Source organism: Mesoplodon densirostris, chromosome 19, assembly GCF_025265405.1.
Source record: "Mesoplodon densirostris isolate mMesDen1 chromosome 19, mMesDen1 primary haplotype, whole genome shotgun sequence".
NCBI lineage: Eukaryota > Metazoa > Chordata > Mammalia > Artiodactyla > Ziphiidae > Mesoplodon > Mesoplodon densirostris.
The window spans coordinates 15,622,852-15,634,623 of record NC_082679.1 but is presented as its reverse complement, the minus strand read 5'-3'; the positions used below and the strand labels follow the sequence as shown (position 1 = coordinate 15,634,623).

Below are 11,772 nucleotides of genomic sequence, written 5' to 3'. Positions count from 1 at the left end.
TCGTTGTTGAGTGTTTGCGCCTGTGCGTGCGTGAGAGCGAGGGCTAGAGTGCGTGTGACGGGGCCCTGGGATGGCGTGACTGGTATCTGATTGGGTTGGTGAGACTGTCAGTGGGGGCGGAGCCTACTGTGTGACCATGGTTAACATGGTCGTGGCGACGAGGGTGTCTGACTGGCACTGTGACCGAGTGATCCTGTAACATCTCTGTTGTGACTGACTATAAGTGTGCACGAAGTGGAGTTTTTAAATTTTGTTTTCAATGAGCTTGTTGAAGTTTGGAGTTTTGTTTCTTTCATTTATGAGTGTGTAAAATTTATACACACACTATGAGTGTGTATAAGCTATAACACCATGTCCCCAGTAACCAGCCTCGTACTTTACACAGAGGGGGCATTGGTGAAGTGAGTGTTGCCCATCCAGGTCCAATTGTAGGTTCCATCTTTTCTTGGAATGTGTTTCCCTGGATTCTCTTCTGTCCTCACACCATGTAGCCAGTTGGGTCTAGCTGTAGAGGGATGGCCATCAGAGTGAAAGTCATGAATTTCACTCCTATAATGAAAGTTTCCAATAGAAAAGTACATACTGAATCCTTGCATTAGCATTTAGGCCTGCACTTGCCTTCAAGACAGGCTTCTGGGAAGACATGAGGGGGAGGGCACAGGTGTAGAATCCCTTCGTGGGTTAAACTCCGTTGGATGCATTATGGAGGCCATTTACACCTTTCAGAACCACAGCATTCCCTGAGCTGTGTCCTGTAGAAACTGCTGTGAACTTAGATTCCAGCTCTGGGCATAGGTGATGCTTACCTTTTTCTCTGATACTGGTAAAAATCAGCATTCTAGTTTCACTCGTACTTCCATCCGCTTGTATTTGTGGTGGGTGATGGGTCATGTCTGATGGTGGACAGTGTGTTCACCACAACTCTTAGCCGGTCCTGAGTCTCACAAGTCCCTTTTTCTTGGTCCTGTAGCTCTGCAAGTTCTGAAGTGGAGAGCATTGCTACTAACTTAATGGCCCATACAAGGTCAGTTCGTGTTTGCTTTTTGTTGTCATACATTTTTGTTTTACAGAGCATAGAATATTTGCTTTCCTTCTTTTAAATTTCCCTACCTAATTGTGACTTATCAATTTTCCTGGTTCATAGGACTTCCCTTCCCAATTAATAACAGGGCCATAGAGATGGGTCCCCTTCTCTTCCAGTGCCTTTCCAAATACCCTTTTCCCTTCCAGTTAATATTCCCATACCCACTGGGTAAATCATTCAATTACCGCACACGCTCTTCTTTCCAAAGGATAGCACAGAAATACAACTCGTGGAGGATAAATTAAGGGCTTGTTTTAGAATATGCTTTGTTAAGGTTAGGTAGAATAACATAGCAGATACCTTTGATTTCCAAACAAAGCAAGATAGGAAGTGGTTTGATTTCAATCAGTAAGTGACAAAGTTGACTTTGACATTTAAGAGTGGGTTTATGATTGGAGTTTCGTGAAGAGAGGTATGCGTGTACAAGGGCAGGGAGTTTTTCCAGAGAATCCATGGGGAGTTTTGAGTGGTGACAACCAAGTCTTGTTTGAGATTTGGCAGTAGACTTTGTTTCAGACCACATATTGGTGTAGACTGTGATAGGCAGTGTGGTATAGTGGTATTTGAGTCTAAAGCAATACTAATGGAAATATAATGAAAGCCACTTAGATAATTTTACAATTTCTATTGAACACATTTTAAAAAGTAGAAAGAAATAGTTGAAATTAATTTTGATAATGCATCTTATTTGAACCAATATCTCTAAAATATTATTTCAACATATAATAACAAATAAGTTGAAGTATTTTACATTCATATCTTCATACTAAGTTTTCAAAATTTCGTGCATATTTTATTGTTATAGCACTTCTCAATTTGGATGCTAAATTTTCAGTGGTTAAGGTGAAATATATTCACACCAAAACAATAAAATTGTGTTTAATTGAAAAACATTTTATATTGCTTTTGTATTTTAATTAAAACTAAATTGAAAATTCACTTCTTTGTTCACACTAGTCATATTTCAAGGAGGTCAGTAGTTATTAGTCTATGTTTTATAATTTCTTTTTATAAAATGTACATAATAATCATATCAGTGCCTTATGGATTTTATGAGAATTGGATACATTAATCTGGGCATAGCCCTAGACCACTTAATGAGTACCTTGTACTTAATAAGTCCTCAAGAAAAAAAATAGTTGTTATTATGTGAGGATTCTAAATATTCCTCATAAATTTCTATAAATGAAGAGTAATGAAAATAGAAAGTTAATTTTGATGAGCACTTAAAAGGAATTTTTAACAGCCAGATTTGCCAAAGTCCTAAAATAGAAATTCTTAACCTAAGGCAATTTGATTCCATTTTGGTGCTCACAAAGGACCACAAATCTGTTGAAATTATGTTCAAAATTATTCTATTATATAGTTCCTAACTTTTTTTTTTTTTGGTATGTTTGGTTTTGTTTGCAGAATGTCTGTAACTTCATGGGGTTATATAAGTGTATATAATCTTAAAAACCAAGTTAATCACATTACGTAAATGTGATGATAATACCATGCAGATAAGAGGAACTATGGAGTTAGTCACAAAAAGAAAAATGATTAATACGTAATATTATACAGTATTTTTACATAGGAAAAAGAACATTCCAAATTGTCAGTATTGTATATGAATCTGTTTTACTAAGATTGCATTTGTAAGCAATTTTATATATCTAAAATATTAGTTTTTGAATAATGAAGTTAAAAAATTAAGCCATATGTTAAGCGTGTACACTGTACCAATCACATTTCTGCCTTCTTTACACACATTTTCTTATTTAGTCTGAAAATGCTACCATCTTGAATTTTGTTAATTCAAGTACGTGAAAAGTGAATGTACCCTACTGCACTGGTGTGATACAACTAAAGGATGTTCACAAGTTTGTAGAAGTTATTTATTTCAGTCACAAATTTCCTTCATGTTCCCACTCATTTTGAAGATCTTTTTGTTCATAATGTTATTAAACAGAAGGAAAACCTGCCTCCAACTCTGTTAAATCTGCTATGCAGAAATAGCTCTCATATATTTCTGATGATGGAATTAATGCAGGTTTGTTGTAAAATATTCAGTTTTTAAGGAACTTGTAAAGTATAAAGTCAATAATTACTCATAGTCCCACCATCCAGAATAATCACTTGTAATAACATAATGTACATTCTTCCAAAATTTTTCTCTCTAGGTATGTGGGGCTTTTTTTTGTTGTTTTGTTTTTGTTTTTGGAGATATAATCGACATATAACATTGTATTAGTTTCAAGTGAATAATATAATGATTCGATATTTGTGTATATTGCAAAAAGACCACAATAAATCTAGTTAACATTCATCATTATACATCATTATGAGTTGTTTTTTTCCTTGTGATAAGAACTTTTAAGATACACTCTTAGCAACATTCAAATATACAGTACAGTATTATTAACTATAGTCATCGTGGTGGACATTGATCCCCATGATTTATTTATTTTATAACTAAAAGTTTGTACCTTTTGACCACCTTCACCCATTTTGTCCACCCCTTACCCACAATCTCTGGCAACCATCTATCTGTTTTCAGTGTCTAGGAGTTTGTCTTTTGGTTTTTGGTTTTTTAGATTCCACATATAAGTAAGATCATACAGTATTTGTCTTGCTCTTACTTATTTCACTTAGTCTAATGCCTTCAGGGTTCATCCATGTTGTCACAAATGGCAAGATTTCATTCTTTTTTTAGTGGCTGAATAATATTCCGTGTGTGTGTGTGTGTGTGTGACATTTTCTTTACCCATTCATCCATCTGTGGACACTTAGGTAGTTTCCATGCCTGCTATTGTAAATAATGCTGCATGAACATGGGGGTACATAAGTCTTTCTGAGTTAGTGGTTTAGTTTCCTTAAGATAAATACCCAGAAGTGGAATTGCAGGACCATATGGTATTTCTGTTTTTAATTTTTTAAAGGAATCTCCATTCTGTTTTCCGTAGTGGCTGCACCAATTTACATTCCCACGAACAGTGCACAAGGATTTCTTTTTCTCCACATCCTCACCAGCATTTGTTATCTCTTGTCTTTTTGATGATAGCCATTCTAACAGTTGAGGTGATGTTTCGTTGTGGTTTTGATTTGCATTTCCCTGATGATTAATGATGTTGAGCACCTTTTCATGTACCTGGTAGAAATCTATGTTTTCCTTGGAAAAATGTCTATTCAAACCCTCTGCCCATTTTTAAAATCGAATTGTTTGTTTTTTTGCTATTGAGTTGTATGAGTTCTTTGTATGTTTTGGATATTAACCCCTTATCAGTAGTATGATTTGCAAATATTTTCTCCATTAGAAGGTTGCCTTTTCATTTTGCTGATGGTTTTTTAGTTTGATGTAGTCCCACTTGTTTGTTTGTTTTGTTTTGTTTTTTGCTTTTGTTGCTTTTGCTTTTTTGTGCTAAGTCCAAAAAAAAATCACTGCCAAGACGGATGTCAAGTTGCTTACCCACTGTATTATCTTCTAGGAGTTTTATGTTTTCAGGTTTTATGTTCAAGTCTTTAATCCATTTTGAGTTTTGTGTATGGTGCAAAATAGTGGTCTAGTTTCATGCTTTTGCATGTGGCTGTCCATTTTCCCAACACTATCTGTTGAAGAGACTGTCCTTACTACATTGTATATTCTTGGCTCCACTGTCATAAATTGACCATAAGTACTTGGGTTTATTTCTGGGCTCTCTATTCTGTTCCTTTGTCTGTGTGTGGTTTTTTAAAAAAAACAATACCACATTGGTTCGATTACTTTAGCTTTGTAATATAATTTGGAATCAGGAAGCATGATGCCTCCAGCTTTGTTTTTCTTTCTCAAAATTTCTTTGGCTATTTGGGGCCTTTTGTGATTCCATACAAATTTTAGGATTGTTTTTTCTATTTTTCTGAAAGATGCCATTGGATGCGAATTTTGAAAAGGATTACCCTGAATCTGTAGATTGTTTGGGGTAGCATTAATTCTTCCAATCCATGAACATGGAATACCTTTCCATTTATTTATGTCTTCTTCAATTTCTTTCATCAGTGTCTTATATTTTTCGGTGTACAGGTCTTTCACCTCCTTGGCTCAATTTATTCCTAGGTATTTTATCCTTTTTGATGCACTTGTAAATGGGATTGTTCTCTTAATTTTTCTTTTGGAGTGTTCATTATTAGTCCATAGAAATACAACTGATTTTTTATATATTGATCTTGTATCCTGCAACTTTATTATATTTGTTTATTACTTCTAATAGTTTTTTGGTGGAATCATTAGGCTTTTCTTGTATATAATATCACATCTGCAAATAGTGATAGTTTTGCTTCTTTTCTCATTTAGATGTCTTTTATTTCTTTTTTCTGTTCTCTCTTTTTTTTTTTTTAACATGTAATTGCTCTGGCTAAGACTTCTAATACTGTGTTGAATAAAAGTGGCAAGAGTGGGTATCCTTGTCTTGTTCCTGTTCTTGGAGGAAAAGCTTTCAGCTTTTCACCATTAAGTATGATATTTGCTGTGGACTTGTTATATATGACCTTTATTATGCTGAGGTATGTTCTCTCTATATCCAGTTTACTGAGAATTTTTATCATAAATGGATGTGTAATTTTGTCAGATGCTTTTTATGCATCTATTGAGATGATCATGTGTGTTTTATCCCTCATTTTGTTAATATGATGTATCACATTAATTGTTTGGGGGATGGTGAACCATTCTCGCATCCATGGAATAAATCCCACTTGGTCATGGTGTATGATCCTTTTCATGTATTGTTGAATTCGGTTTGCTAATATTTTGTTGAGAATTTTTGAACCTGGGTATGTATTTCTTCTTTTGTTTCTGCAAAAAGAATTACATAAATTTGCCACATAAGTGAGACAAAGTCACAGTTTTATCACACTTCTAGGCATGTAGAAATAAGTAGAAAGTGCCAGTGGTCACCATGTGATTTGACATATCTAAGTTTTCAAAGCTTTGGGAATTACATAGATATCAAATAAACAATTACCAGGAGAACAAATCATGAATTAAGACTGCTGATCAGAGATTCATGGTTTTTTAAGAAGTGGTGGTTTCTTTCAGAGGACATAGGAATGATCTGGGAAATCCAGGTATCATACAAGAACTCATTATACAAATTACACTTGAAAGGACAGTTTTATAGAAACAGAAATAAATATGCATGTAACTCTGTGTTGGACAGAGGAACAAGATTAAGCCTTTTATGCTCAAATTGTCACATATTAGATAGATTCTAGTTATATGTCTGCAGCTTTGTGTAGAGGTCAAGGAGATATGTCCTTTCATTTTTGAGAATCTTTGTGACAAATATTATTGAGGAAAAACTGTAATCTCAAGGCTGGACTCTGAAATGAGTTAACATTATAGGAAAGAACAGACCTGAAAATCTCAAATTTCGCTGTAGCACAAAGGTGAAGCATAGAGGGAATTTTAAAAAAATAATGAAACAAGGGATGTGAAATATTCTTTACCATTTCATAAATTAGCAGACAGCTTTTATTAGGTATCATTAGGTGCTTTTTATATGGCACTGAAATGCTTTATGTCTTTTATTTAATTTGATCCAGATAACAACACTTTGAGGTAGGTCATATTGTTATTTCCATTTTACTGATGAGGAAATTAAGGCAGTTAAGTAACTTAGTAAAAGGTTACACAGTAACAGCCAAAGATAAGATTTGCAAACTGAATTTTGGATGATAGATTTTATGTTCTTTATCATGATAGTACACAACCTCCAATTATTTTAAAAATCTGATTGTTTGATGAGTAATTCATCAAAAAAATTTTCCCCAACATTTAATATGAATCAATATTATCATTGTTAAATACTGCATAGATATTGCTAACATATAGCTCACCACACTTTAACCTGTTGTCTATCCATAGATATTTAGAATTATCATAAACTACGCTGATGTAGATCATTGTAATAGAATTTTGTCTACTTTTTTATCTGTTACTTAAGGAAAAATTTCCAAAAAGTTTAAATATTTATTAAGTGCCTGTAATATGCCAACTTTATTCATGTTATTGGTGTGGATATTAGCATTAAAGAGACATAGTTGCTATCCCTTAACTTGTTTATAACTGATCACATAATATAAACTGTGAATAGGACTAAAACTATAGTAGGGTATGATAATGATCATTAAAGAAATTGGATGACATGCATTTGAAGTTGATGAGGAGAGATGTCATGGAGACAAACCCAAGGCTGTTAGGTTTTTACCAACTTACACTAAAGCCATGGATTTGTCAGGGTTTACCAAAACCATCCTCAGATTGACAATTTGCTAGGACTCACAAAATCCAGAAAAACTGTTATGCTTGTGTTCATGGTTTATTACAGTCAAAGGATAGAGATTAAGATCAGCAAAGAGAAAAGTCCAGGAGAAACTAGATGTGAGCTTCCAGTGGAGTCATATAGACAGCACTAAATTCTGCCAGCACCATTTTGTAACAACACATGTGAAGTAGGTCAGGGAAACTCACCTGAGCCTTGATGTCCAGACTCTTTATTGAAAGTGAGTCACACAGCTATGGAACAACTGTGTAACTAGGCTTAGCTGCTTCAGAGGTCAGATTGATACAGTGCATCCCAGGACCCCTGGCCAACAAAAATAGGTGTTTACCATAAATCACATTTATAGCATAAATTATCTGTCTGGCATAGCCCAGATATGCTCTTATCAAGCAGGATATTGTAAGGGCTCAGAGGTTGTCTCCCAGGAGCTGTTCAAGGGCCATTCCTTTCTTTGGAAAGAGCAGGGTTTGGGTACTCCAGATCCATTGAGTTCATTGTTTACTGCACCCATGAGATATCCATGAACATGAATGGATTTATTTAATAACTTTCATGCTTTAGTAAATTTTGGTAGGTTATAGATTGTTTCTAACTTGCCAGTGAACTACAACCCATGCTCAGATTTCACTCCATAAAGAAGAAATTCTGAACTAAAGAGACTTTGTAGTAAGAGGAATATGAGTTCAAAACTCAGCTCTGCCACTTTGTGGGTTTGGTTTTTTTCTGAGACGTAACTTAATGTAAACTATACAAACCATATTCTAAAGTTGGATTGTTTTTAACATTTATGTATATCTATGAAACCATTACACAGCTAAGATATAGCATATTTCCAACACTCCAGGATGCTCCCTTCTCTTTCCTTCCAGTCATTACCAACTTGCCTTTACCCCCAACAAAGGTAACCAATATTCTTTTCACTATTACAATAGATAAGTCTTAACTAATTTGGAAGTTCATATAAATGGAATCATACATTATGTTTGTTTTTTTTTTTTTTTTTTTTTGCCGTGCTGTGTGGCATGTGGGATCTTAGTTTCCCAACTAGGGATCAAACCTGTGTCCCCTGCAGTGGAAGCACAGTCTTAACTACTGGACAGCCAGGGAAGTCCCCATTATGTACATTTTTTTCTGCCCTCTTTTGCTCAGCCTCATGTTTATGAAAATCATCTGCTGTTTGTTCAGTTTTATTCTTAAGTAATCTTCCACTATAGGAATGTATCTCAGTTAATTTTTCCCTACTTCTGTTGATGGATGTTTGGGTGGTTAACAGTTTCAGGACAGTATAAAGAAATGCAGCTAAAATAATTCTTTTACATACTTTTTGGATGGAAAAACTCATTTCTATTGGGCATATACACAAGAGTGGAATTGCTAAGTCACAGTATATATGTTTTTTTTAGTAGGTTGTGTCAAATAGTTGCCCAAAGTAACTGAAATAGTTTACACTCAACAACAAGGGGTTTACAGTTGTAACAGGTGAAAAATGCATAAATTAACTTCTACAGTAGGGGTTAACAAGTTTTTTTTTTCTGTAAAGGACAGATATTAAATATTTTAGGCTTTGTGGATTACACAGTCTCTGTCACACCTACTCAACTCTACCATTGTAGCACATAAACAGCTATAGATGTTATATTAATATAACATCTATATTAATAGCTTTGTTATATTAATCCTGTTTATCACTTTTCATTCTCTTTATTTGAACCTGTGGATTCAGATTACCATCTGGATTCGTTTCCTTTGCCCAATGCAGCTTTGCTTCTACCTATCTCCTTTGTGTTATTATTGTCGAACATATTACATTTATATATGTTGCAGGCCCAACAATACATGTTATGTGTGTGTATATATATGTATATAATATTTATGTGTATGTATACATATATATGAATTCATACAGTTGATTCTTTTTTTAATTTTATTTTTGGCTGCACTTGGTCTTTTGTTGCTGCGTGCAGGCGTTCTCTAGTTGCAGCGAGCGGGGGCTACTCTTCGTTGCAGTGCGCAGGCTTCTCATTGCGGTGGCTTCTCTTGTTGCGGAGCACAGGTTCTAGGTGTGCGGGCTTCAGTAGTTGTGGCTCCTGGGCTCTAGAGCACAGGCTCAGTAGTCATGGCGTATGGGCTTAGTTGCTCCACAGCATGTGGGAACTTCCCAGACCAGGGCTCAAACCTGTGTCCCCTGCATTGGAAGGCAGATTCTTTACCACTGGACCACCATGGAAGTCCCGGGAACTTTTCATCCATTATTTATTTGAATATATTAAAATGCGCCTTTCCTCTTTTCTGTTACACTTATTACAGGTGTGTGCTTAATGGTGTCCAACACTTCTCTGATGCTCTTTTCATTTTTCTTCCTTGTGTTTTCTTCCTTTGTTCTTCAGATTGAATGATCTCTATCACGTTATCTTTAAGTTTTCTAGTACTTTTTTTCTGCCCAGTTCACATCTACAGTTGAGTTACTCTAGTGAAGTTTTCATTTCAGTTAATACTTTTCAACTCCAGAATTTCCATCTGGTGATATTAAATAACTTCTGTCTCTTCACCAATTCTTTATTTGATATGACATTGTGATCATACCTTCATTTACTTTAAGCATGGGTTCCTTTGTTTATTGAACATATTTATAATGGCTACTTTGAAGTCTTTGTTAAATCTGGTTGCTTTCTCACAGGCAGTTTCTGTTGTCTCTTTGGTTTTGGCTTTAGTGTTTTTGGTTTATGGGTTATATTTTCCTGTTTCTTCACCTGTCTCTTGTTTGTGGAAAGTAGATATTTTAGATAGCTTTTGTAACTCTGGTACTTTTGTCTACTCCTTCTCCCCAGGCCTGTTATTGTTATTTGCTTTCTTGTTTAGTGACTGGCTAGATTAATGAAGTGAAATCTATCTCCCCCATAGTGTAAACCTCTGATGTTGCTCCTTGGGATATAGACTTCGCTATTACCACAGTTACCCTTGGATGACAGTGGTTTTGACAGGGCTGTCTTTGAGTGCCTCTTTACCTGACCACACCAAGCTGTTAGGATCCACTGATTGTGACTAATGGCACTATTGTTTTCAGTAATGCTGTGGGGTTACACTGCTTCACAGACTAATGAAATCAAGTCAATGTCTGAGATTTGTTCTGACAATAGGAAGGGCTCCCCAAGTATCTTTCTCTGATCCTTTCTGACAAACTAGCCAGCCTACAGTTTAGCATTTATCTCCAATGAATTTTTCAGTCTTCTCCCAATAGCCTTTCACCAAAATTTCCAGTGTTTTTGAGAATGTCCTTACCCTTGAACTTCTTCACACTCTGTTGCAAATGAAGGCAGTTCCTTTGGAGAGGGCTCTGGAGGGGATTGGGCAGCAGTCCTAGGTCTCAACTTGCCTCTCGTGGCATGGAACTCCTACCCTTTGAGCCAAGGCAAAGACAGTTGGAAGCCCAGTATTCTCAGCAGTGCCACACCCAAGGTACAGTCTACAATTCTTGTGTGGCTACTAGGCAGAAGAAAATCTCCATTCCTTCGTTGCATGTGCCTGAGCAACAGGTAGCTGGGGGCAGAATGAGAAGTGCTGATGTCCTACTCCTCCCAGGAAGATAGTTATCTGACTGGGAACAGGGCAGGAGTGGTGAGGAAGTTTGTGTCCTTGGCTGTACTAGTCTGCAGTGGAATCTTTTTCTCACTAGGATGGGATGGACAAGGAAGGGTGCAGGTTAGATTAAGATACTGCAGACTTTCACAGTTCTTAATAAGTTTTAGTAGATTTACAAATGTTTCTTCATTTGCTCTATGTTTTTATATATAATTTTTACCAGTTTCAATGGGGAGCATGTCGGTGGAGCTCCTCATGCTGTCATACCAGAAGTGGAATTCCCTGATCAATTCTTTACAGTTCTAACCATGGACCATGTAAGTTGCTATTTCTCTCTCCTTTGTGAACATTTCATTTGTCTGAATCTTCCCAGAAAGCAGCCCTAAGAGCCTGCCCCACATCCCCATAAAAATCCCCATTTTCACTTTCTAGTGAGAGTTGGAGTCAAACAGCACACTGTACTTCCTATGTGCCTATCTATTCTCCAAATAATGTTCAACATTCCTATGTGTTCAGTGTTTTGTTCAGAGCAGCTATAGGGTAGAAATGGAATCCCTAGATGGAGGCATTTACCAGCCTTTTTCATACTCTTGGGTAGAGAAAAAGAGCAAATGGATCCATTTGATGACATATGGGCAAAGTCTGTACTTCTGAACAGACCTATTTTTCCAGGTAGACTGGATTTGATGTTGACTAGTCTCAGTCCGACATAAATAGATTACTGTGGATTTCAGAATTGGAGGAGATCTTATCCAACTTATATGTCTAAATATAATTAAGGCTGATATATTTCCACCAAGCAGACTACTCTGT

General features: G+C 35.9%; 1 protein-coding gene across 4 annotated transcripts in view; it reads left to right on the top strand.

Moving 5' to 3' along the window:
- The window catches only part of LOC132480575 (zinc finger protein 14 homolog), a 219,344-nt gene that overhangs the window by 19,206 nt on the left and 188,366 nt on the right, over positions 1 to 11,772 (top strand). For 2 of the 4 annotated variants that reach the window (XM_060084866.1, XM_060084865.1), the window contains exons 2-3: positions 971 to 1,024; positions 11,183 to 11,276. In XM_060084866.1, coding sequence (XP_059940849.1) covers positions 1,011 to 1,024; positions 11,183 to 11,276 — 108 coding nt within the window. In that variant the 5' untranslated portion in view covers positions 971 to 1,010. The remainder of the gene's footprint in view (positions 1 to 970; positions 1,025 to 11,182; positions 11,277 to 11,772) is intronic. The other 2 variants (XM_060084873.1, XM_060084863.1) reach the window with 1 other exon arrangement.